Raw genomic sequence first — 27,906 nt, forward strand, 5'->3', positions numbered from 1 at the left:
TTAGTGGCAGGTGTGCCCTGCAGAACTGTCAAAGCAAAGCGTATCACAGATGAAAGGCAGATAGCAAGCACATTACAGGCAGCCTCTGTGCGCCTCCAGAGGAACTGTGTGTGCATGACTTACACATAATTCCACTCCAAGATAATTCCCCTGCTACCCTCCTCTGTGAGGCAGCCCGCATTCCTTTTTCCTGTGAAATAGGTAATGTTATTTTACCCATGGGGCAGCTAATGTCCCCAAACCCATGGAGTGGGTAATATCACCACGTTTAATTACTCATACCTGCCTCATTCCACAACAGATTTGGGCTCTCTGTAAAACTCTGTTAGAACTGTGGGTAACTGCACTGTGTCCGTGGAGTGAGGAATTCCATTCTGCCAAAGCTTTACTCAAATGCTATGGGGGAAAAAAAACAAAAAACCTCTCTTCACTGCCTATGGTCTCAGCCTGGGCTTGGCAGAGGAGGGGAAACAGCTGCAAACACACAGAGCAAACCCTCTCATGTGACCAGCCTGGAAAGACAGAGGCCTCAGCACATGACACGGACAGGCACCACAGCCTGCACTTGTGACCCAAACCAGGCTGCAGTGGACAAACGCGTGGGAAAGAGCTTGAAGAAGCCCCTCTGGATGGGCACAGCTGCCCTCTGTCCCCTGTGCCACAAGGCACTCCTGCTGTGGCAGGGAGTCCCCTGCCTGCTATCTGGCTTCCATCCAGATTCCAGAATACTTACCGAGGGCCTCAGTGTGCTGGGGATTGTTCACAGTAAACCCAAGCACAGGCAGCACCCCCAGGAACACTTATGCGGAGGGCATGGAGGCAGATAGAGCCTGATGAGGTTTAGTTGTTCAGTGTCAGTTTTATTGTATTTCAAGCAAGATGAGAAAAGCAAGGGAAGGAAAGGCAAGATAAGAACAGAGGTGGGGTCCTCACCCTTAGGATGGTTTTCTAGAAGAAGTAGCTTTTGAAAGGCCTATAGGAGGGTCTTGTGTGGACATGCGACTAGCTAAAGGGGCGAACCATTATTTTTAGGTTGAGATGATTAACGTATTGCTTAGAGAAGGTTGGGCGAACAAACATATATATTTGATGCTTCCTTGGACAACGGAAAGATTATGGGGTTTGCAGTATTTTCTAGCTCTTTCATTTTGTAGCTTTGGTACTTTGAATGGCTCACCTGAACCCTCCTCCTCTATAAAGACTTGTCCTGACTATCTCCTAAGGGTGAGATGACTTGTAACATGGGTGCAGACACTTTGTAACTGGAAACTGGTACTCAAATGGTAATGTTTTCACTTTATTATTACATCCACCTGGCTTGGTGGAGGGGCAGAACCAGGGGAAACCGAGATTAAACATCAATAAGAAATAGTACTTTATTTGGGCAGTGAATAATGGAAGAATATCAGTAGGCATTTGTGAAAGAGGAAAGAGATTTGAGCAAAGACCAGAGGGGAGAGAAGCCAGGAGTATTAGGGGGTGGCTTACATTTCTAATGGCTGGGGGGCGGGGGCGGGGAGAGTTAGAGTAAATGCTAGTAAAAGAAAAGGCTAGAAGTAAACTGGATCGGAATGTGGAAGGCCTTGAGCTCCAGGAGGTTTGGATGCGTAATGGAAGTTGTTGAAAATTCCTGAATGACAGACTCTCATCTATGCTCTTGGAAGACAGTGAAGGCAGTACCATCTGGAAAAGGACGCGTGCGCATTCCCGCTTCCAGCCCCTATCCCTGTGTGCGATTAGAGGGATTCTGTGTTGCAAAGGGGCTGTGGCTTCTGTCTCCCGGAGAGCAGCATCCCCGGCGCTCTCCCTCGTGGCTGCAACGTATCACTGCAGAGGCTGCTTTCTCTTTGTCTGGAGTTTGTAAATGATCTGGTTTCCATCATTCCAGGCATAGAGCTGCTTATCTCTAGGGTTGTAATGGATCATGGAGTGACTCCTCGACCGCCTGGGGAAGAACACGTTGGGCAGATCCTCCTCCATGACAGCGCCCAGCGGATCATAGACACAAGTGATGTGATGCGGGCCGAGGCCACCAGAGCTGTAGACCACGTAGAGGACACCACACAAGAGGAAGGAGGCTTCGGCATCCTGACTTCTGCATGGAGTGTCCCATGAGTGTTCCACTCCCAGTGTGTCGGGCTCAATTTTCGTGAGAACCAAATGGCCGTGGATGCTTGGCCCTGAGTGGATGGCCCAGAGCCCGTGCTCATCCGCAGCCAGGTCAATGTAAGTCGAGGGGGAGCGCGGGTAGGCCAGGGCTCTGCCTGCCCCTCCCGAGAGCAGCATCCTATCTTCCACGGTCCTCTTCTGCAGGTTATATTTGATGATCTCATTGGGAGTCCCTTGGCTGTGAAAAAATAGGAAACCTTTGTAGATCACTTGGCCTGTCCCCTGCCAGGAATGTGTTAGGGTCAGCTTCCGGGGGGCTGGCTTGGTGCTATCTTCCATGAATGCCCGGATGCTGGCAAATTCCCAGACAGTGTTGTTTCTGGATCCAGTTAAGAGATACACTTTTGGAGAGTCTCTGACAGCATCTTTCATCCAAGAGCCATCTGTGTCCATTGTCTTCTTCACTATTTTCAGAGACTTTATGCCCATCAGCATGTTGTCACAGCCTGGCCAAACAGGAGAAAAGGGGAAGGTTACTTTATAAACGCAAGAGGTCTGCTTTTCTCACAGATTGCTTTTTTTTTCCCTTCAGTGTCTAGAATAAAATGATCACACAGAGATCAATCATAACTGATTGTAGGATTCAATGAATCAAGGACTTTAATGAATAATTGGGTCTCTGTTAAGTGAGCTGCCGTCCAGTTATAAGCGCATTAGTCACGATAATCAAGTCAGGATATAACCAACTATTTGCTGTGTCAGAGGCCCTGTTAACTCTCTAGAGCGCTTGAGGTTGACACACTGAGAATGACTAGGGTATGGAATGACCTAATTCAATTCTGTTTGCCAAGATTTTACTGGGTATCTGCCGTATACTTAGCTTACAGTACTCTCCCAGAACAGTGCTAAGTACTAAAGATAAAAATTATAATATCAACCCTACACCTTGAGGAGGTGACCTTCTAGTGAAGGATTCTGGTTCTTAACCCTACTAGACCATTATAAGGGTTCTACTCATGCCTTCACTCATTTATTCATGAATGCATGCGTGCCTTTAGTCAGCTGACTTTGGATACCTACAAAAAACAAGATACTGAGCTAGGTGTTATGAGCTGGGGCTACAATGGACTGCGGTGCAATGATAAATTAGGCATGGTCCTGGCTTAACAGGTACATGACTATCCAGAATATAAAGCTTAAAATGATTTTTTTTCAAAAAGGAGGACAAAGAAGAGACATATCATGTGACACAGGAGAGAATCTGCATTTGAATTAGCCCTTGAAAGACACCTCGAAGGACATTCTGAGATGGGTGGGAAAAACTTTCCCAACAGTTAACAAAACCACACTGGGGAAAGTCCTCCAAGATTAGTGTTAGTAAAGTAGTATAGAGTTTCACCCAATACCAGCCAAATACTTTGTGTATAAAACTAGATGCATAAAACAAAGCAGTAAATTGAAACCAGCTCCGTGCCTGGAACCTTGAGGGTGGAGCTAAGGAACATGAATTTAATTCTGTAGGGAGGTAGGGAGCTACTGAAGTTTTTGAGCAAGACTGAAACATGGCCAAGGTTGTTCTATAAGATTAATTAAGCTGGCAGCCATGTGTACGATGGATACAGGGAGAAGAGACTAAAATCAGGGAAACCAATTCGGAGGGTATTTTTATAATCCAAACAGGATGATAAAGGTCTAAACTAGGTGGAAGAAGATGAAGTAAAAAGAAGGGGCCTACATTTTTCTAGCTCCTCACAGCTACTTAGACTATTACTCTCTCAGCTTCATGCAAAAACCCTTCCTTGGGACTTCCCTGGTGGTCCAGTGGTTAAGAATCCGCCTTCCAATGCAGGGGACGCGGGGTCGATCCCTAGTCGGGGAACTAAGATCCCACATGCCGTGGGGCAACTAAACCCGTGTGCCACAACCAGAGAGCCTGCGCGCTCTCTGCCACAACTAGAGAGAAGCCGGCGTGCCACAACAAAGAGCCCTCGCGCTGCAAGCAATGCCACAACGAAGGTCCTGCATGCTGCAACTAAGACCCAACACAGCCTAATTAATTAATTTAAAACCCCCCAAAACCAAAAACCCTTCCTTCTTTGACCCTGATCCTGGATCAGTTCAAAGTTCTGCCTGCCCTTGAGAGTTGTGTGTTGGTGGAGAAAAACTCAAAATGGTGCATATTGGTGTCATTACACTAAGGGATCTCCAACCTCAGCTGAGCCCTAACTACTGTACTATACTCTCTGTGCTCAGCCCATCTTCCACATGGCACCTATCTTAAATCCTGCCTCCTGCCCCAAAACTAGCTCATCAGTGCCTCATAATAACTCCTTTGCAAAAATAAATACCATTAGATGTGAACTCCCTCCACTTCCTGTTCCTCACTTATAGACTTTTCTTCAACTCCTGCCCTTTCTACCCTCCCACACATCTTTTTTTATTTTTAATTTATTTTTGGCTGCCTTGGGTCTTTGCTGCTGCACGCGGGCTTTCTCTAGTTGCAATGAGTGGGAGCTACTCTTTCGTTGCGGTGTGCAGGCTTCTCATTGCGGTGGCTTCTCTTGTTGCGGAGCACGGGCTCTAGGCGCGTGGGCTTCAGTAGTTGTGGCACACGGGCCTCAGTACTTGTGGCTCGCGGGCTCAGTAGCTGTGGCACACGGGCTTGGTTGCTCCACAGCATATGGGATCTTCCCGGACCAGGGCTTGAACCTGTGTCCCCTACATTGGCAGGCGGATTCTTAACCACTGCACCACCAAGGAAGTCCCCCTCCCACACATCTTAAAAGAAGCCATGTCATTCCTCCTGTGTACGACTAATACTTCCATCTGCACCCATCTCATCCTTTCCTGGCTTCTTCTAGATTTCCTCCATGAATGATCCCCTTTCTATTATCTCAGATTTCTCCTTCGCTACTATTTTATTAGCTTGGAAACATCAATTCTCCCACAGTTAGGCACTCTTTTCTACTTACTTCACCCTTTCTATAATTTTATAGAACTAGACTCTCCTACAGGATAGTTTATACTCTCTGCATCCATTTCTTCACCTCCCATTCTTTCACTTCACCATAACTTCACAGAAACAACCTTTTAAAATGTGACCAGGGACTTCCTAACTGAAAACTCAGACTTTTATTTCCGTATCTTACCTGACCTTTCTGTAGCATGGCAGTATTGATCAGTAAAGATCAAGGGGGGAGAAAATGTCTTCCCCCTTGATCTTTGTGTCACCACAGAGACAATGTCTGTGTTCATCAAATGCCGTTTCATTTTCCTCTTCCTTAGTCACACGTTAGCAGTCTCCTTTGTATGTAAGCTGTACCCGTTGACCTATATCCTGTCTAACGGGATGTAGACAGAAGTGGTATAAGCCATTTCCACATGGTCCTTACATACGCTATCTTCAAGAAGACCTTAGAGTCTTGGGATTGTCATGGTGACCAAGTTAAAGAGGGATGTGGGTCAAGATGAGATGAGAGCTGCTCATCATTTCAGGAAAAGTGGGTCATCAGTTTTAATTATGAGCTGCTTGTTGGGACTGCCCTGTTAGACAGGGCAGGGAGCAGTGGTGAGCAGTGTCACAGAGGCAGGGAGTGGTGGCCTTACTAGAAGCATGAAGAACCTTGTGTTTCTCCCTCAAATCTGTATCGCAGGTGGGAGAGCAGAGTCTTAATAAAAGCATGGGAACTCTCTGGGCCTCCCTCCCTGACTGCTGTAGGGTAAGGTGGTGGAGTGATAGTTGGGTGTATAACAGTCTCTCAAGAAGAACTGAGCACGCTGAGAGTCTCCCTCAAATCCTTCTAAAACCTTTGATATCAGAAGCTAGAAGGGCCAGTGGGTTGTCATTTTGTTCTTAATAAATGCATGGGTTCTCCAGGCCAACTGGAGGCCGACTAGAGTCAGAAGACAAGAAGCAGGATGATGGGAGAGAAAGCGGACACAAGGAAGAAGGAGGCACAGCCATAGCACAGGGAACTATAGCCAGTCTCCTGGGATAAACCATAATGGAAAAGAATATTAAATAAAGAATGTATATATGGGTAAAACTGAGTCACTCTGCTTTACAGCAGAGACTGGCACAACACTGTCAATCAATTATACTTCGATGAAAACAAACAAACACATAAACATGCACAGCCAGAGAAGTCCCAGAGGTTGAGGTCAGCAAGCATCTGGCAAACTGCTTGTGACTGCCAGCTGTTTGGGTAGCAATCCTACCACAGTTCCTTAATCAATTCACCACCCACAATGATCACAGCTTCTCTTCTCTCCTCAAGGGTCCCTCATACCCTCCTCACTCGCTTAGGCAGATCTTGCCTCTGATTTCACTGAGAAAACAGAAGCAATAGGAGAACAACATCATCGCTGGTGTGGATTACTGCAATAGCCTTCTACGTGGTGGCCAAACTTCTATCCTTGACCCCAGAGGCCATTCCTCACAGCAGCCGAAGCATCTTTGAAAAATTAAGTCAGATCATGTCACATGTCTGTTCAAAACTCACCAGGGACTTCCCATCTGACTCAGAGTAAAGCTCACATCTCTGCCTTCCGGGCCATCTGGGACTGTCTGCCCACTGCTTCCCTGCCTTGTCTCCTGCAACTCCCCTACTTTGATCATTTTGTGCAGCTACACTGGTCTCCCTGCGGTTCCTCAAATTATGCCAAGCACGTTCCTGCCTCAGGAATTTGTCACATTTTGTTCCCTCTGCTTGGAACCATCTTCCTGAAGATATCTACTAGACTTCCTCCCTCGCTGCCTTTAGGTCTGCTCCCAAATGTCTTCTCCTGATCATAAAGGTCTTCTCTGACCACCCTATTAAAAATGGTGGCCCGTCCTCCAGCTCTCCGTATCCCCTTTACCCTAGCTCACTGTTCTCCATAGCGCTTACCTTCTATCTGACATATTATAAATTCATCTGTTAACATGTTTATTGCTCAACTCCCCTCAACAGAGTATAAACTCCACGAGGGCATGAGCTTTGCCTTATCTGTTTCATTCACTGCTGTATGTCTTGCCCCTAGGATAGCATCTGCCACACAGCAGGCCAGTATTTGCTGAATGAATGAGTTTCCAACCACCCAGTCTATTAACCAGTTGCGCCCGATCCCATACTCCCTGCGTCCCTCCTGCTCTCTTTACTTTTGCAGTGGATCTCATCCCTCTCACCGAGTCAAGGACTCAGCACCAGAAATTATCTCGCCCTCTCCTGCTCAATAGTCTCTTCCTCCCAACTGGATCGTTCCCCTCTGTAAACAAGCAGGCTGTAAGATCATGCTAGAATCCAGTGTGGCCCCATTTTTCTATTCCACTTTATAACAAAACTCCTTGAGAGAGGAGGTTTCTCACCTCCAATTATCCCTTAAGCCACTCTAATCAGCTCCAGCTCTCCACAAGTCTAAGTTCCCCTGCCCCACTCCACTGGATCAGTTTTTGCCAAGGTCACCAACAACCACCATGTTGTAAAATCTAAGGGTCAGTTCTCGGTCTTCATCCTAATCAACTTCCCAGTAAGCTTTGGTTACTTGACTGCTACCTCTCCCTGAAACTCCTTCTCCTCGTGATTCTGGAACACCCCTGCTTTTGTCTGTCCTATTGTTCAGGATTGTTTTAATCTTGGAATTCATGGCTGCTTCCTTATCACCATCCATCTTAAAGTGTTCTATCCTCAGACCTTTTCATTTCTCTATCTATGATCACTTTCCAGCTCACTTCATTCTCTGAAGAGAATGGCTCTGAAGAGCATGTAAGTTCTGAATAAGGATGAAATCCAAACTTGTACCTGGAAAGACATCCTATCTGGATGTCTACTTAGCCCCAAACTCATTCATCTAGTCAGTGTTCCTCATTGGCTATCTTCAAACTTCACCTGTCCAAAGCAGAACTCTTGCTTTTATCCCCCAAACTTCCTCCCTCTTCTTCCCATTTCAAGCAAGAACCATCAATCAAATTTCTTCTCTAGAAGTCATTCTTGATTCATTTCCTTCCATCTCCCCACACTAGCAAGTTCTGGTAGTAAACTTACCTTTAACTTATGACGTTATACTTAAATTAAAATGCTCAGTATATTTATATATCCTCCTCTTCCCACTCCCTCTGCCTCCTCTTCCCCTGCACGCCGTGAACCCTCACCTTTTGCCTGGACTACTACAATAGTCCCTAATTTGTCTCTCTGATTTTACTCTTGCTTTGCTATAGAATGTTCTCCACAAAGCAGTAGGAGTGATCTGTTTAAAAACATGAATTATGCGACCAACCTGCTAACCCTTTTTTCCCACCACTCTTGGAATAAAATCCTAATTTGGCTCAAAGCGCCTACCTCGTTGGCCCCTCCCTGTCTCTGGGACTTGATCCTCCACTTTCTCCCCAACCCTGCCCCACAATCTTGCCTCACTGTGCACTGATTACATTGGCTTTCTTGCTGTTCTGGGAGCTGTCAAGTTTGCTTCTGCCTCAGGACTCTTGCACTTGCAATTCTTTCCGCCTGGAGTGTTCTCTTCCTTGATCCTCCCATGGTCTGCTCCTACGCGTCCTTCAAAGCTCAGTTTCAATCTTATCTCCTTAAGAGACTACCTGTGACCGCTGTATCTACATTTAAAATGATCTACTGCAGCATCTCTCTTATTCTCTTTATATCACTTACCATGTTCTGTAATTATGTTATCTGTTTTACTTACTAGTGTATTGTCCTTCTCTCCCATTAGACTATAAGCTCCACAAAAGCAGGGCCTTTGTCTTCCTGTTTACTGTTGTACTCTACTGCCTTACTGGGAGCTCTGTGGTTCAATAAATATCTATTGAATTAATAAGGAAAATAGGTTCATTCAAGCAGATGTTTTTCTAGGGTTTAACTGGTGCTGCACATCCAGAGTTCTGATCACAGATCTGTCTTAAGTAATTATAATTTGTAAAGCACCTTAAAGCGTTTATGATACTTTCAAATGCATTATTTCATTTAAAGATGTGGCACAACATTGTTACCAAGGAAACATAGGGCAGGAGTGGGGCTGGGGAGAGCCAAGTCCTGGGAAATCAGTCCTTTCAGCAGTCATGTCATCAGTGGTTGCTCCCAGAGGCTTTGCCTGGCCCACAGCATGGCCAGGGTCAGACTTGGGGGCAAGCTATTGAAATGAGCAGGACCCTGTGGGGCTCCTGGGCACGGAAGTCTTTCTGTGTCCCCGGTCTCTTGTTTGTAGGGAACAGACTCCAGCCTCCATGACTTTCCCTGAGTTCCAAAGGCCAGATTCGAACAGCTGCTAATCAGGGAAGGGAGGGGACTCAGAGACAAGGGAGGAGCAGTCAAGAAACAATAGTGCAGCCTCTGGGGCAGGGTCCTGGTTCCACCTCAAGGGATACACATAACAGTATCTTTGAGCTCTTCTGCAGAACTAAAACCCCCAACAAATGGAAGATGTTACATTCTTCATTCAAGAGAAGGTCACAGTTTGATAACCTTGAGAAGCTCATCGGGAGACCACCTGAGGCCAGATTAAAGGAGTGCAGGCCCCGCACACACCCTGATCCTTGTCAGCAACCCCACCCTTGAACCACTGCTATAAAACTCCTCGCGTTAAGACACAGTTTTTCAGGGCATGAGTCCACCATGTCCCCTTCGCCTGGCAAAGCAATAAACCTATTCTTTTCTACTTCACCCAGAACTCTGTCCCCAAGATTTGACTCGGCACCGGTGTACAGCGGCCGAGTTTTTGACATCATTACGGAAATCTCTCGGCCATCATTTGCCACCATGTTACCCTACTGACCCGCTTTGCCAGACTGGGGGATTGCTTCCCTGTGGCCTCTGGGTCAACTTCATTCTGGTTGGCCTGGGTTATAGAAGCCAAACCCCTAGGAAAGGCAGAGGAGCCTGGGCCAGCTGGGAACCTTAGAATAAGTTTCAAATATCTCAGCATGGCACTCAAGGTCCCTCATCTGCATTTCAGGAGCAGCTCACAGAAGGATCCCCCTCCACGCTGAGCTTTGGGGGCTATGGGCCGTGGTGCAGAAAAGAGAAGAGTGGACTGCCCTGCTTACCGAGATCCGTCTCTGCTAGGGCTCGGTATGCCTTTTCTCAGTCTCACCAGCCGAATCTGTCTCACGTGAATGCTCTGCTCTTCCCACATACTCTGGTGATCACAGAGGATGAATGAACAAGGATTTAAGCTTGTATGTGATCACAGATACATTTAATGGGAAAGAGTGGGGGTCCCAAGGGCCACAAGAGAAGCTCAGAAGCTGTTCCCTATTGAGGAACAAGCCCAAAATCTCAAGAAATGAATAAATACCTACAAATACATATAATATGCTTGGTACTGTGATAGGTACTTATTTGCATTAATTTATCTACGTCTTATAATAAGCCTAAGTGGTAGATATTTTAATCTCCATTTTCCAAGTTTAAAAAAAAAAAAAAGTTTGGATAAGTTACCTGGATAGATCATCTAGCTAAGAGGGCCTCTGAGCTCATCTGAGCTGGAAGGCAGGGCCATCCAGGACACCCCCAGCCAGCCCCAGGAACATGGTGGATGGATGTGTGCACATGGTGGGAAGGGGTGAGCCTGGGTGTGCCTAGAGAGGGAGAGATGAGGATAATGGACTCCCTGGGGCCTGTTCACAGGGTGCTAAGATATGTGTCCTGACTGGGAAGCTCTCAGGCTGCCCATCCTCCTGGGAAGAAAGTTAGCAGGCTTGCAGCCCAGCTACGAGAAACTATGGCTAAGAACAAGGCATTCAATGTCTCATCAGTGAGACAATGTTCATTTAAAATACAGGAGAAATTAATACAAACATTCTTCTTTCTCCTTCTACTCCTCTTTTCTAATGCAGAATCCTTGAAGAAATAGCAAAACAAGAGTGTTAGATGGTTTTGATCAGGGAAACACAGTCCGGGGGGGAACACAGAATTTCCAGCCCCGTGAGGTCCCGCTTCTCCTATCCCTTTGTAGCCAGAACCTGGGACTGGGAGTCAGAGACCTGAGTGGTCCGAGCTCCATCTCTGCCTCCCTCTGTGACTCCCTGAAAGTTCCTTGTCAATCAACCCTTAGCTTTTCCAGCTGCAGAACGAGGGGTTTAGCCTGGATGTCGTATAGTTTATTCAGGTGGATATTCTGTAATTTTTATAAATTCCTCCTCTTTTGGAATTTGGGGAAAATATACTCACAGTGTCTGAGTAAAAGGGTAAGTTAAAACTCCCTGCTGTGCTTCTCTTGAGAGGAGATAATTAACAGGAGTAAAAGGTTGAGGAAGGATAGGAAACAAATTGAAAACTTTTGAGTCCAGCCAAAATGCAAATTATTTAACAGAGACACTGACATTGTGCAAACCAGAGAATGAAAATCTGTGGTTTAGCCCTTAGGCAGACTTGCAGACAAGCAATTAGGATAGAATTTGGCCCAAGGCCTCAGAGTGAATTCATATATAAATATCATTTATTTGAATCTTTTAAATATTTTCCCCCTTATTTAATAGGATTACTCTCCAGACTTGCTGAGACTCGTCCCTCCATAGGGGAATGACTCAATCAGAGTTATGTTTTAAAAACAGTGGTCTGCATATTAGTAGAGAATGAACGGGGGGGTAGAGGTGGGGGAGAGGGGATAGAGGGAGACAGGTGGAGAGTCTGTAAGTACAATCCAGACGAGAAAAATCTAAATGGTGATGGGAATGAAAAAATGGGCACAGACTCAAAAAACAGAAAAAGAGAGGTCAGGTAACTGATTCAGTTGTGGGAGTGGAGTGATAAACCAGACTCAAGGTTTTGAGACAGAAGGGAAGGGGGGGGGGCACAACCTTTAAAAGTATGACACTGAGGATACAACAAAAACTGGTTAGACCCAACTAGGCCCAAGATGGCAGAAGATTCAACGTCCAGTAGGCCTTGAGCCCCATGATACGCTCATTGTACTACATTAGCATATGTTAAATGACACCCACAGGCACCATGACAGTTCTGAGGCCGACCATAAAAGACCAAAAGGTGGGTGATGGCCCAATTCCTGGAAATCTCCAACCATTCCCCAAAATAATTGGAAAAATCCCCCCATTCATTAGCCTATGAAATTACCCAGCCTGTAAAAACTAACCACCCCATATTTCGGGGCTGCACTCACCTTCCGAGACAGACCACATTCTGTCTATGGAATGTATATTTCTCAATACACCTGCTTTCACCTTACTATGGCTCACTCTTGAATTCTTCCCTGTGTGAAGCCAAGGAACCTCACTTGGCGGCCTGTCCCATGGACTTGCCCAAGACCTCAGACGTGACCATCCTCTCACGCCCCATTTTCCTACAACAGTTGGGGGTGATAGAATGCATGAGACAGCAACAGGGAAGGAAGGTCAGATTTAACTGGGAAGAAAAGTGATGAATTCACTGAAAAGAAGAGAATTTCTGTAAAGCCATGCATATTTTGACTGCTTCTTGAAATTCTCTGTTATAAATCTTGATTTCTTCAACCATCTGAATTGTATTCATGTTAATAAACATTTGTCAATACCTCTGAAGTGACAGGTACGTGGGGATGTCAAAGATGACAGCTCTCAGACGAGTAGTCAATTATGAAGCTTCAAGCTATTACAATAAAACTGTCAATGTGGACTTAAGTGTTCTGGAAACTAGGGGCATTTATGCTTTTTGCCCACAGGATATATTTCTTTTTTTTTTATTTAATAAATTTATTTATTTTATTTATTTATTTTTGGCTGTGTTGGGTCTGCGTTGCTGCGTGCGGGCTTTCTCTAGTTGCGGCGAGCAGGGTCTACTCTTCATTGCAGTGCACAGGCTTCTCATTGCAGTGTCTTCTCTCGTTGTGGAGCACAGGCTCTAGGGGCACGGGCTTCGGTAGTTGTGGCACACGGGCTCAGCAGTTGTGGCTCACAGGCTCTAGAGCACAGGCTCAGTAGTTGTGGCGCATGGGCTTAGTTGCTCCGCGGCATGTGGGATCTTCCCGGACCAGGGATCGAACCTGTGTCCCCTGCATTGGCAGGCGGATTCTCAACCACTGCGCCACCAGGGAAGCCCCTCACAGGATATATTTCTGATATGTCAGCATGGTACCCAAGGTCCTTCATCTGACCTCTTTTGTCATTTGCCCACCACAATGGACTAGTTACTAGTCACTGAACTTGCCATGGCCTCTCACAAGTTTTAAACTTTGCCCCTACTTTTCCTTAGCTCATCTTCACTAACTTAAGATACATCTCTTGTCCTTCAAAACAGAAGTCTCTGACTCTTGCATAGCAGCTAGTTGCTCCTTGTGTACCTAAAGCTTTCTGTGCAGCCCTCTTCTGGGGCAGTTTTCGGGCTGAATTGGAATCGCCCATTCACTTTGCTTCCTTGCAAGCACTTAAGACAGAAGCTGTGCCTTGTCTTTTTATCCACAGTGCCTGAGACACAGTACACATCTCCCTCACTATTCAAACGCTTACTGTTCAAACTCAGGAATCAATTAGATTCAGATAATGCGGTATTAGTCAGTTGCTACCCCAACTCACGCTAGGCCAACTTGGAAATCAAATAACAAGAAGTATGTGTGGACATTAGCAGGTGCCATTTCACTGTCTGAATGCCTGGGGGGTTGGATAGCAGGAAGGCAGGAAGACCAGCTTATATGAAGTGGTACTCAGTGAGCCACGGGAGGATTTGGCTTTGCAGATGGGCTGAGAACCCAGGGTGAGTGCTTAAACAGGGCCTGGCATACAATACGCGCTCCACATGTTTTGGTGAGTCGCACAGAACTCTTTAGTGAATCCACCTCAAAGGTCTTTCTAGGTTCCCAACACTAAAAGTATTTCATGGCACCCAGCACAGAGCCCGGCCAGCTTCCCTTTATTAGTGATTAGCAGCAGAGTGTGAGAAAGAAAACATGGCTGTTGACTTGCATGGCTGGGTGCTGCTCAACAGCATGGAGTGCGTGGAAGCTGGGAAGACCTGTGAGTAGGCGCGAGTCCACTGCTTCCACTGGAATTACCTATAGTTGGAGTTCATAGCCAGGATGTGTCCTTTCAGAAGAGGACAGCTTTCCATAACCTCATCTTACTTGTTTTTCTTCCACAGTATTTATCTTCTTTCTGACATATTATAAATTTCCTTGCTAACGTATTAATTGTTTGACTTCCCTCAATAGAATGTAAGCCTTGTGACGGCAGGGCTTTATCCAATGTGTTATATTCACTGCTGGACATCCTGTCCTAGAACAGCCTCCGGCACATATTACTATTTCTCTACTTTAATTATGACGATGCTAAGAGATATACATCAACAAAAACTCTTTGGGGTCCTGAATAATTTTTTAAAAGTAAAGTGTTCCTGAGATAAAAGTTTGAGAGCTGTGGTCCTAGAGGATCCAGGCGGGTAAATACTCATGTAAAGTGAAGTACGGAACTGGGCAGTCCTCCAGGGAACTTCTGATCAAACAGCCTCTGTTTTGCATTATTTATCTAACTGTTGCAACATCTTAAGCATTCCAGGTTTATAATTATGAACTTCTTGCTTTTATTTAACTTTTATTTAAAGACTAAGCTGGGTTTTGTTTTTTGCATATTGGGTTAATTTTTTCCTGTAATATTCTTACCCAAACTAAAAAGGATGGAGATGTTCTCAATGTCTAGGTGTGGTATTACCATTCTCCCATGTGCCTGGTTAGAAAACAGAATCATTTTGCGTGTCGCCATGGATTCTTCCCGTGCAATCAATCCCACCGTTCTTTCTATCCTTTCTCAACGTGTGTGGGTATAGCAGCTGCTCACCTCATCCTGAACTCTGCAGCAGCCCTCTCACTGGTTCTCTGGTCTCCCCTCAAAACCATCAATCACACTAATGCCCCATCCACTGCTTTCTTATAGAGATTTGCATATTTAAAATCCCATCTTTTTCTTTTTTTTTTTTTCTTTGCCACACCACACGGCATGTGGGATCTCAGTTCCCTGAACAGGGATCAAGCCCACGCCCCCTGCATTGGAAGGCAGAGTCTTAACCACTGGACCGCCAGGGAAGTCCCTAAAAACACATCTTGATTGCTGCCTCTTTCCAGAAGCAGCAACACCAAAAGCCTCAGATGGATGCTACTAGAGGTTCTATGGAAAGATGGGCTCCAGAGCCAGACTTGAACTTGCTTTGGCCAAAACAACGTGGTGAAAGTGACCAGACCTTGGTGTGCTTGTGCCCTCTCCCTCAGACATCTGCCTCCACCACAAGAACAAGCCCAGGTTTGCCTCCTGCAAGATCAGATGCCATGTGGAGAAGAATAAAGCCATTGCGACTGAGGCCATCCTCAACCAGCCATCTCCTGGGCAACGTGTCACTAATTGTAGATGCACTAGGGAGCCCTGCCGAGAATAGCTAAGCCTGGTCCAGGCCAACAGAACTCCCAGCTGCCCTGTGGACTCCTGAGAAATAGTCAATGATTGTTTTAACCCACTAACTTTCAAAGTGGCTTGTCATGCAGCATTCTTGTGGCAGACACCTCCTGTGGGGTCCGGGTAAGGGAACCATGAGCAGATAGGGAGACTGAGATGAATCTAGTGTGTCTAGCGGGTGGTGCTTACTCTTCAGCGTAGCAGGAAAGTGGGAGGAAGATCGGGCTACATGAAACTCTGAGACACAGTTTCATCATCTGAAAAGAAGTCCTAATACTATCTACCTAGCAGAGTTGTCATGGGCATTGGATACCATATCAGATACAAGAGGCGTAATGGAATTCCTGGCAAACAGTTGCTTCCACTTTCCAAGAAACTACTCCTCAAGGTCAGAAAATACTGATCCCTACTCTGTTCCAGGCACTGTGTTAGACTTGGGGAACACAGCATGAATAGTGCAGACATGCATGGAGTATATTTTATGTTTTCAGAATAGCAGATTCAACACAGCATAGAGCATCAGGTGAATGGGAACTGGCAGTAGTGGCACAAGACTAAGTTGAGAAATGCTAAAAGTTGCTGTGTTCAAAACTTACAGTTACCAAAGGGGAAAGGGGGGGAGGAATAAATTTGGAATTTGGGATTAACAGGTACGCACGACTACATATAAAATAGATAAACAACAAGGACCTACTGTATAGCACAGGGAACTATATTCAATATCTCATAATAACCTATAATGGAAAAGAATCTGAAAAAGTATATATATATATTTTTCAGATATATATCTGAATCACTTTGCTGTACACCTGAAACACTGTAAATCAACTATACTTCAATAAAAAAATAAAGAACTTAAAGAAAACTTTAAAAAAATTGTTCATATGGCTTGCTATCTACTTTTACAATAACAGTAAATACAATAGATATAGTATGTACAATATTCATGGTTTTTATTTAATCAGCAGGTATTACTTTCAGAGAGAATAACAAAACAAATTATTTGAAGAAAGCTACGTTGGGGTCAGTTGTAAAGGGCTTTCTTTATGTTATTTTATGGGGTTTGCTTTACCCTGTAGGTTGTGGCTGCCATCCAAGATGATAAGCACTGATGCAGTAATTTTATCAAGATAACCCTGGTGGCAATACAGGATGAAACCCTGGAAAAGGAAGATCGGTTAGGAGTCTTCTGCAGTCATCGAGACTGGAGATGATGAGAGAGCAGTGTAGATGGAAAGAATAAACTTGAGAGACATTCAGAAGGAAGAATCTATTGAGCAACTTATCAGATGAGGGCCAAAGGGATGCTCCTGAGATTTCTAGCACAGGAGAGTGTGTGTGGGACTCTTCTGTTAACTGAGAGAATAGTGGGGGAAAGCAGAGGAAGTTCATTATTTAAAAATAAATGAAGAAAAGGCAGGGAATTAAAAACCAAGGGTTGGAGAGCGGTGGGGAACTGATGTTTCTTGGACAGGATTTGAAAGAATGATTTAAAGCAATCTGTTTGTGAGTAGGAATCATCATTAAATAACAACTAAGAGGCCTCACATGGTCTTCATGCATGTTCCACAATAATAATGCCTCTGGGCGCAGGTATTTAGTCTCAGAGCCGAGGGCTGCTACCTGAGGGCCTCTGTGACAGCCCTGCAGATGGCCGGCCTGGCCCTGGTTCTCCCTGCTATGAGCACTCAAACTCCCCCACTGCCAGCCCATTCTGAACACTGGAGCCAGATGATCTTCCTCAAAACCTCCGTCCGAGCCCGGACACTCCCCTGCGTACCACTATTACGCAAAACAGCACGATGGGAAAGGTTAGTATATGTAGGAGTCGGCCTGCCTTGGTTTGAACCCTCCTCCGGCGTCAGTTAGCAGTGAGACCTTGGACAGATGACTTATTCACTCAGTGCCCTGATTTCCACATCTATAAAATGGGGGTTAATTATAATACCTGTCACATAGGTTTGTTGTGAGAATTAGCTGATATAATCCAACAAGACATAGAAAATACTTAAAGATTACCCGGTACATAATAAGCACTCAATAACTATTAGCTACGGTTATTCATATTACTTGCATTCCCCACAGCTAGAAAGCGAAGAGGCTCAGCACAAAGGAGCTTAGGTCTTGTCTGGTTCTTTCATCTCCTCTCCACTCCTCCCTACACCTGGGTCTACTGAACCCTAAGCCCGATTAGGCCTTTGTACATCCGCATGCTGGTCATTTGCTTGAAGTGCCCTTTACTCTGTTCTCCATGTAATTAGTTCTTTTCCAACATTAAAACTTGGCTTGAGGGTCACATTCCAGATTCCACGGTCTCCCCCATCCCCATCTCCATGGCAACCTTGACCTTACTTAATTACTGAATGCCTGCGCCTGTGCTTCTGTGACACCCTCCATCAGAACAGGCATCACACTACCTGTTATTCTGTGTTTGTTTGGAGGTTTCCCCACTTGGCTGTAAGCTTTTTGAGGACAAGAATGTTACCCTATTCAATGTTCCATCTCTAATGCCTGGCACAATGCCAACGTATATATGGAATTCAGCTAGAGATTTGTTGAATGAATGAACAAATGAATGAGTCAGAGAGAGAATGAATGGGGAGGTTCGCTACACCTGGAGCCAAAGCCATCAGCTAAAACAACTCTGGGATCTTCTATTAATACCTGTAGTGATGGTCCTGGAGGTATCCTCATAGACCACGGGCCTATGTCCGTTGGCCTTTCTGAACCCAGCACAGTGACCTATGGCACTGTCCCAGAGGCAGCATAGGATAAGCTGTACATATACCTTTGGCACTGCTGCTCTGCGAATGCAGTAACTTCTCTGTGTGTGTATGTGTGTGCGTGCACAAGTACTCTCATACCCTCCTGCGCTTACACCTGTGTGTACCCTCAATGCCCTCCTTTGTGGGAGATACCTCTGTTGCAATTTAGAGTTATACATCTCTTAATGTTTTGTTACACTCATCGCAAACTAATGGACCTTGAGAGTTGGCTCACAAATATGCTTTATTTGTCTTCTAGTGGGTTTTACGCTAGTTTGTTTTTTTTAATTATAATTTAATTTAATTTAATTTAATTTAATTTAATTTTTGCGGTACGCGGGCCTCTCACTGCCGTGGCCTCTCCCGTTGCAGAGCATAGGCTCCGGACGCGCAGGCTCAGCGGCCATGGCTCATGGGCCCAGCCGCTCCGCGGCATGTGGGATCCTCCCGGACTGGGGCACAAACCCGTGTCCCCTGCATCGGCAGGCAGACTCCCAACCACTGTGCCACCAGGGAAGCCCTGTTTTTATTTTGTTTGGTTTTTAATGGCTTTCAGTATGAGGCACGCACATTTATACCTGAATGGACCCCAGAGGCATTTGAATTTGCAGCAATAGACTTTCTCCTCTAAAACATGATCTAACAAAGGATATGAGTTATTTACTTCAGCAGGGAGAGGGTTACTGGAGGTAATTTGCATGCACCCTTGCAAATAAAGGAGCGGGACTAAAACAGGAAGTAAAATAATGCTATAATGTCGTATTCTGACTGCCTTGAGAATTTTTCTTTACAAGCTATTTACAAGTTAAGAAGAGGTTAACACTCTTCTGATCCACCCATGAATACAGCTTGTAGAATCTGCCAAAGACTGTTGGATAAATTCTCAATCTGGGTATCTGAGCCAGTGGTGCTTTGCCGTAAGTTGCCAAGTGCAATGCAAAATTTCTTTTTACTTATAACAGTTATAGTACCAAAGACTTGGAATGAGTTTAAAATATAAGTTAGATTGTATTCAAATATCTTTCAGTCACTGCATTCTAAATTGTGCGCATGAGAGACAGAGAAAGAGAGAGAGAGAGAGAGAGAGAGAGAAAGGAGGAGAGAGAGTCTATATGTGTTAGAGTTAAGATTCTAAGAATTTTACCTTAGCCCAAACATCCCTGGAATTGCGGTCCTCACGTGAACATCATTTGTGGATCATCTCTCAATAAAGGCTGAAGACTTGAGCACAGCTCTATAGGAAATGGCTTAATTACAGAGCAACTCTACCGTATTTATTATCCCCAGTATCTGGCCCTTTATAGTTGCCCAATAAGTATTCCTAGAATAAACGAGAACCATTTAGACTGATGTTAGAATTTTCTGGAAATCTCCTAAGACACAATGTTGAATTCTCCAAGGAAGTTATGTTATCTTCTCTCTCTAGGTTTTCTGAAAACACTCTCTAAGATGGCACGTATGTATGAATGAAACACTTGATGTGACCTCTGGCGACCCTCCCTAGCCCATAATCCCATATTTGCCCACACGAGGATGCTGACTTGAGGCCTCAGGATTCTAGTGAAAGTTTCACAGCCAGCACAGTCCCAGCAACCAAGGTTAGAAGATAGGAAGATGGGAGCCTTGTGGGAAGAAGGTGGGTACAGGTAACAGCACTGGCTGGGATGGGCAGAATTCTAAGGTTCCCACCCCCATGGTCATGCCCTACATACTCCCCTCCCCTTGAGTGAGGGCTGCAGCCTCACTCAATATGATTGTGAATATGATTGCCCTCCTTGACTAGGTTACATCATGAGACAAAGCTAAAGAGATTTTGGAGATATAATTAAGGTCCAAAATCAGTTGATTTTGAGTTAATCAAAAGGAAGATGATTATGGGTGGGCTTGACCTAAATCTTAAAAGAGAGACTGAGCACATCCCAAAGAGAGGCGCTCTCCTCCTGGCCCCGAGGGAGCAGTAGGCACATTGCGAGCTGCCTGTGAAGAGGAGCGGCTTCTGGAAGCTGAGGCCTCCGCCCTACAACCACAGGAAGGTGAATTCTGCCAACATCAATGAACTTGAAAGAGGACCCTGAGCTCCAGGTGAGAATGGAGCCCAGCCAACACCTTGATTGTACCCTCACGAGACTGTTGAACGAAGCATCCAGCTAAGCTGTGCCTGGACGCCTGAACCCAAAGAAACTCTAAGATAATACATGTATATTATTTTAAACTGCTAGAGCTGCGGTGATGTGTTACACAGCATTAGAATAACTAATACAGGCATAGTTACTAAGATACATGGCCGAAACCATGGGGGATGGGCACAGTATGTAAAATACAAAACAGTGCGTGGAAGGGGGATACGCTGGCATTCCAAAGTCCATCCTTGGGCACAGAACTTCTGGAAATAATAGGTCAGAGGGCACTAATCACGCAGTTGTGATTGTTTGCAGGTCTGTCTTTCCCTAACCAAGCTCTGAGGGGTCTCTGCCATCACAGATGGTTTTGCCCTGACCCCGGCTCTCTGAGTACAGGAATGAAGACGTCAGTGTATTCACGGTCAGGCTGAGGAGTCAGACACACACAGATATGCGTGGTTGAGAGTTAGTGCTGCCTTGGAAGATTGAGTGAGGTGCTCCAGGTGCATTAGGGGCCAATCTGTCTGGTGGGGCGGGGAGGGGAGAGCTGGGGAGGTGGGCAGAAGTGTTTACAGAGAATCCACAGAATTTTTGAGACATAAAAGGTGGGTAGAAAAATATATATACATATATATATATTTGTTTATCTGTTTTAATTGCTCCTGCATGTGGGTAAATTATGGGAGGAGATGGAGATCAGCTCAGGCCACTTTCTGAAGGGTCTTCCTCATATAAAAGGCTGAGATTTGAAGGGGTTTTTTGTGGCTGTTGATAATTGGTGCCAAACGGCGAACACACTCTACCTCCACGTGTGTTGTGGGAAGGCCTACGAGACAGCACACGGCAGGAGGAGGCAAAACCAGAGGCCAGAGAAGCTGTAAGAAAGCCAGTGCAGGATGCAGACATGTTCCACTGCTTCCTCTGTCCCTGCTGTGAGCACAGGGCCCATCCAGGAGTCGAGGCAAAAGGTGCTTGTTGAATCATAAACTGACAAATCATCAAAAGAGGGCTCCCGGGCTTCCCTGGTGGTGCAGTGGTTGAGAGTCCGCCTGCCGATGCAGGGGACACAGGTTCGTGCCCGGTCCGGGAAGATGCCGTGGAGTGGCTCGGCCCGTGAGCCATGGCCGCTGAGCCTGCACGTCCGGAGCCTGTGCTCCGCAACGGGAGAGGCCACAACAGTGAGAGGCCCGCGTACCGCAAAAAACAAAAAACAACAACAAAAAAGAGGGCTCCCGAGGCAACAGGCATGGAAGCAGCCATCTCTGAAAAGTCGAAAGAGTTTTCACTCACCATGGAGCTGGGAGAGGGAATATTTTAGGCCTCCAGGGTCTGAGAGATGAGGCAGAGGACAAGGGTTGAAATAGCAGAAAGTCCAGACTCAGGACCTCTGCTGAGCTCTAGCTGGAGTGGAAGTGGGCAACCTCAAGGCCTGAGGGGCTTAGAGTGTCTCAGAGATCCAAGCCAGCACCATCGTCCAGGCTTGGGGTCCTCCCTCACCCCTGGGGAGAGCACATTCTAGCTCAGGCTACATTTATCACCCAATCCTCCCCATCAGCTTTTTAGGGAGCTGTTCCTTTTCCACTGGCTCATCCTTGCCCTTTTCCCCAGTCCCTCGTCCCATGCTTACCCCCAGCTGCTCCCTCTCAGAAGGAGGAGGTTCATCTCAAGACAGGGCCAGAAAGGACCACTCACTTGACCAACTTGACCAAGTGCTTCATAATATAGATAAGGGACCCTCTTCTCTGTCTTCTGACTCAGAGATAAGATTTTCTCTTTTCTGCCAAAACCTAATAACCCCTCTGTCTGTGCTAACAATCCCTCTATCCATTCATTCATTCGTCCCCTTAGTTATTCACCAACAAGTATTTATTGAACATAGACACAATTCTAGGCACTGGGATGCAGCATCGAACATGAAAGGCAGGATCCAGGCTCTCATAGAGCTGACACTCGAGAAGGGGAGGCAGAAAATGAGCATCGAGCAAATAAATGAACTAGAAGATCTCAGAGTAATAAGCGCTCCGAAAAAAACAACAAAAACAGTCCAGTAGTAAGTGCTCCACAACGCCTCTTGGGTTACCTTTCGCAGTGTACTTCAGACCAGCCACCCGATGGCCTAGGCCAAAGACCCAGGAAGCATCGTGGACTCAACCCCCTCACTCATTTTTCACATTCAATTATCTGTCACAAAGCCACGTGTATTCCAATTCTCAGTGACTCTGAAATCCGTCTGTCCTTCTCCATCTCCCTGACACTTCATGCAGACACCATCACTTATTGACCAATTTTTTGCAGTATTTCCCTGATTAGTGTTCTCTCTCTAGTCTCGTCCTCTTCCTGCATGTCATGCCCCTGCTTAAAATCGTTCAATGGTGCTCAACAGTTTCTTCAGTCACGTTCAACCCCCTTAGCCTAGCACACAAGGTCTTTCATTATCTGGGTGCTACTGAACCCTTCAGCCTTGCTTCCCTGCACTCACCTGCCCCACGCAGCTTCCATTCAGCCATCACTGCGGATCTACACGTGGAAGTGTTACTTGCCTTTGACCTGCTGCACCCTCACTTAACGCGCCCTCTGCTCATCGTTCTCTAACTTCTTTGTTCAAAAGTCAGATCAAATGTCACCTGATTTTGGAAGACCCATGGAGTTTTTACAAGGATTACATTGAAAAGATATATGAGGGGCTTCTCTGGTGGCACAGTTGTTGGGAATCCACCTGCCAATGCAGGGGATATGGGTTCGATCCCTGCTCCGGGAAGGTCCCACATGTCGCCGAGCAAGTGGGCCTGTGCACCACAACTACTGAGCCTGCGCTCTGGAGCCCGCATGCCACGAATACTGGGGCCCACATGCCCAGAGCCCGTGCTCCGCAAAGGGAGATGCCACTACAATGAGAAGCCCGCGCTCCGCAATGAGTGGTGGCCCCCCACCCCACACCCGCCGCTTGCCGCAATTAGAGAAAGCCTGCGCAGCAATGAGGACCCAATGCAGCCAAAGATAAATAAATTTTAAAAAAAAAAGAAAGAAAAAGAAAAGATATGTGAAACCCTTAGCCCAATAACGGCATTCAGCTTATGTCTTATTTACCAGATGAAATTTCTTACATTTGGGGCAGGCATAATTAGCATATAAATAAAGTTTTCCTATTTGCAATGAAACCATGTCAGAATACAGCCTCTGAGGTGGGGGACTTGTCTCCCTCATTGTTTTAATGAAATGGAAATTCTCCTTCTCATTTATGTTTCTGTTGCTTGATACTTGCTATTATCATTTGAGCTTCTAACCATTATTCTTAATGGCCTGGAAGTGATTCTGATGGATCCCAAGATTGGAGACAAATACCTTGAACATATCATCATCCCAACAGAATACACAATAATAATTCACTGTAGTTCCTGGCCCTGAGGGTTGGCTGTTGCCTTGTCCAATTTCACGATGTTTCTGGGCACATTTGCAGCCTCTCCCTACTCCCAGAGCACTGGGAGAATCCACCAACCTGCCACTCTTCGTGGCAGGGGACCACACACCTCTATCAACCCAAGGTCTATCTCGAGATGCCCTTCCTAGGCTGGCTTCTAACACCATAGCCCTGGTCTTCTACGGGGGCTTTAGGAACTCTCTGGGAAAGGGAAAGCTGCTTTCTGAGAATGGATTTTCCTTTGGACACCTGTGCCGCGATAAGGTTTCTCTCCCAGCACATGCCCACAAGAGCACATATCCAGTCCTTACTGGGTCAGACCCCCTACCTGTGTGGGAGCTGTCTCCGAGCGTGAAAGTCCCCAGAAGGGGTAATAAAAGACGCAGTTCTCTTACTTGCATTCAGCAGTGTCCGGATCCTTTTCTCCTCCTCAGCTCCTTGGACTTGCTTTTCTGTCAGCATCTTGTCCTCTGATTCTGTGCACACCTCAGCCTCCCGCAGGTACTCCAGGTAGTCGATCTCCCGCTGGGCACGTTCGACTCTCAGGGCCAGGTTATGGACCGCACTCTTGTACTCACTTGTGTACGTCTGACATCGTCCCAGCATAACGGATATGTTTTTCGAGAACTCTCGGAAATCTTCAATGTATTCTCTCGTTGCTTGGGTACATTTCTGCAGTCCTTGCTTCAGTCAGAAAATAAATTCCCAAATTACTGCCAGTTATTTAAGTTGCCCAAGTAATATCAACAGCTCTCGTTCACAGGAAAAAGACTTTTAAAATACAGATAGTCAAATGGGGGGGAAATAAAAATCACCCACAGTTCCTTAATTCAAAGAACTATTGACACTTTAGTGTACAAATCTTTAAAAGTTTTCCCATGCATGTAGTCATACATATATAAACATATTTTTAATGTGATTTCGCTACATGTATGTTTTATAACATATTTTTAGCTTGCTGATATATTGTGAACATATTTCAATACCAATTAATATATATCTATACCATAATTTTAATGACACAATTCCATTGAATTGACATCCCATTATTGTTTCCATTAGACTCTTTTTAATGGACACTTATGTTGTTTTCAACGTTCTGCCATTCAAACAAAATCTTTGTCTTTACATATTTGTGTATTTCTCTGGTTATTTTCTGAGGATACCTTTCCAGATGTGAGCTCCATCCCCAGCACCTGCACAGGGCCTGGCACACAGTCGTACTCAATAAATACTTGCTGAATGAAAGCTAAGTAAATGAAGGATGGAAATGGGAGGGGTTGCTGGGTCAAACAGCATGTAGACTTAAAGACCATTTGGCGGTTCACCAAAATGCTCTCCACAAAAGTTGTAACAATATTAATATATACTCCAAACAGCAGATATAAGACTGTTCATTGATGAATGAAAGAGAGAGAGAAAGGTGGCGGGAGAGAGAGTGTGCGAGAGGAAGGGAGGGAAGGCAGGAGGGAGAGAGAGACAGAAATAGAGAGGGAGAGAGAAACAGGAAGGGTGAGAGGGAAAGAGGGAGGAGAGAGAAACTGTCTAAATCTTTCCTCTTTTTCCTTACCCCTCTGACACAAATCCCTCAGTGGCTTCACTTTGCTGCTACGTGTCTGCCTTGGCCTGGTGGAGCACCTGGGGACTCAACTTCCCGCCCAGGTTACCACGATCGGGGCGGGAAGACCTATATACATCATATCCCTTATATACATCATATCCCTATCTTCTTAAGTCCACATTCATAGCTATGAAAGTATCAGTCTATACTCGACACCCTTGTCTGCAGACAGATTCGAGTATTGGGAAAGCTTGCAGGGATGTGACTGGCGCTGACCCCCAAGGCAGGTTGGTGGTAAATGAAGAGGGACCACGGTTGAGAGTAATTCTGGCACATTTAAGGAGGTGAGACTGGGCAGGAGGTGTCTGAGGAGAGAGCAAATGAGGCAGCAGCAAGAGGCCACTGGCCTGGGAACATTTCCTCCATGGCTTCCTGGCCTCAGTCCGCCGGACGTTAGGAAACGTGTGCAGCCTGCTCTGAGGAACTGTTTTACCCTGACTGTAACCAAATAGTTCGGACTTGAAGAGTTTTCAGGAAAAAATAGAAAATTGGAGATAAGCGTGTCTTTGAGAGGAGATAAATAATTTATCAAAAGTTAACTTGTACGAAAGCAAGGCATGAAGTATGAAACAGCCAATGTCATGGCCAGGGTGTGTCAGAGGTTACTGCGGAGGGTTACATTTGGCCCTGGGAGTCTGTCCCTGCGGCAAAAATGTTGGGTTTTGCAAATTTTAATGAAGTGGCAGCTGCAACACTTGGAGAAAAAGGCCCCAACGCTTTTCTCTCTGTTTAACGTTGCTGAAATCTGCTCATTTCTAAAACCAAGTCCAGTTCAGCAAAAGAAGCTAAGAGCTTCTCAGGACACCAATATCATGACTTTTTGCAATGACCTAATGGCTCACCATGAAAAGACATAAAGAAAACTAAAATCTGCGATCATCCTGATATAGTAAAACATGAAGAAAACGTGACCAAATGTTTAATTTTCCTATTTTAAAAACTGAGCAACTGAATAATACTTTAGACATTTACCACCATGCCAGGCAATGTTCTAAGTAGGAATTAATTTATTAAATCTTCAGAATAGCCGTAAGAGGTAAATTCTATTATCGTCCCCATTTTACAGATGAGGAAAACCTGCCATACCAGAGGATAGCGGAAAGCCCTGCTCAAGGTCTGGGAGAAACCACTAGACTATGAAAAATATTAAGTGTACATTTAGCAATCTATTTATCATTCACTATCTGGAAAAATGCATCACAGTAGGCAGCGAAGCGTGGGTAAGATAAAGTGACTTCCGGGAGGCAGGTTCCCCAGATCAGGGGCACAGATGCCACCTACCTCCAACACTTGAAAGCGCTGATAGATGTAGTGCACCATGGCCGGGTCCTGGGCGAACTGCGGCAGGGGCAGAAAGGCCGTGAGGATCAGAACGCTGAAAGCAGAAGCTCGCCTAAGAGCCAGCATGGTCCTGCAAACCACCCAGGGTGGGAATCTCTTCTGCTGTTGCTTCTCGAAGAAGGCTCAAGGGTCCAGGGGGTGGTCTCCTGCTTTCTAGCCGCTGCTGAGAAAAATTCTCCAAAAACAGCCAGACAGCAAAGTCTGCTAGTTACTCCCTCAGATGCGTGATCTTGCTTAGCAAGCTGGTGATCAAGTCCAGCTGTTGGCAAGTCAGTCTCCGGAGGCCCTGCAGGCCGACTTGGGGTAGAGGTCTTCCTGGGCCCAGCATCTGTCGCTATCACCTTTGACACACACGGACCCTCTGCAGGCTAGTGGCTGTCCCCTCTTCCAGGCCTGGGTGAGTGTGCATAGGAGTGGGATGGGGGCCGGGGTGGGCCTCTCCCCTCTCCCCAGCTCTTTCCTTTTTACTTTTGTTTTCTTCCTCCCTAGAGAACTCTGCAGTCCAATCACAGGCCTGACCCAACACACATACCACCCCCAGCTTCTCAGAGTTGGACTCTCAGTTTAGTTTCTGGCCCAGATTCCCGGGATCCTTTTTCCCGGAAATCCCTTTGGGAGACCCCACCCCTCCCCCAGACTCTTTGCATTCCTGCAGTTCTTAAAGGCACAGCAAGGAAAAATGAAAGCTCTGATATACCTGGTCTCTGAGCAGCCTGGGCACTGGGCCCATTGCCTCTTGGGGAGAGAGGTCCAATGGGCCACAGGCCTAGCCACCCAGGGAGGCAGCTGAAAAATCTGAGATTCACGCTCAGAAGAGTTTCATTAAGAGCCAAACAATTACTGATACAGGGGCATTTCCAGAGCCAGCCCATCAGGAAATGGAACTCCTTAGCGCGGAGGTCCTTGAGTTTTCTCAGTCTCCCGTAGCAGAATTCCCTTCACTTGCAGCTGCAGGCCAGCAATACATAGGACTCAACTCCTGCAGGCCCCAGTCCAGCTGAAGCTAAATCACATCCCTAGGACACAAGTGTAAAATCTTCCAATTTTTCGCCTTTGCTGTCCAGGTCTACTTATCTCAACCTCTCCTTCCATGGTTGGGTCCAGGATACTCACGGTTCTTTCTCAATCACCTACCAAAGTGGAGAAGGTTGGGGCATCTACGAGAAGTGGAAAGA

General features: G+C 46.0%; 1 protein-coding gene across 1 annotated transcript; it reads right to left on the reverse strand.

Annotated features, from left to right (window-relative positions):
* Window positions 1–839: 839 nt before the first annotated feature.
* OLFML1 (olfactomedin like 1) lies at window positions 840–27,906 on the reverse strand. The gene is made up of 3 exons (XM_060159778.1): window positions 26,672–27,906; window positions 24,165–24,453; window positions 840–2,615 (listed from the first exon to the last, which is right to left on the reverse strand). Exons 1-3 carry the CDS (start codon window positions 26,795–26,797, stop codon window positions 1,825–1,827), a joined length of 1,206 nt encoding a protein of 401 aa, XP_060015761.1. The 5' UTR covers window positions 26,798–27,906; the 3' UTR covers window positions 840–1,824.

Source organism: Lagenorhynchus albirostris, chromosome 9 (assembly GCF_949774975.1).
Source record: "Lagenorhynchus albirostris chromosome 9, mLagAlb1.1, whole genome shotgun sequence".
Classification (NCBI taxonomy): Eukaryota; Metazoa; Chordata; class Mammalia; order Artiodactyla; family Delphinidae; genus Lagenorhynchus; species Lagenorhynchus albirostris.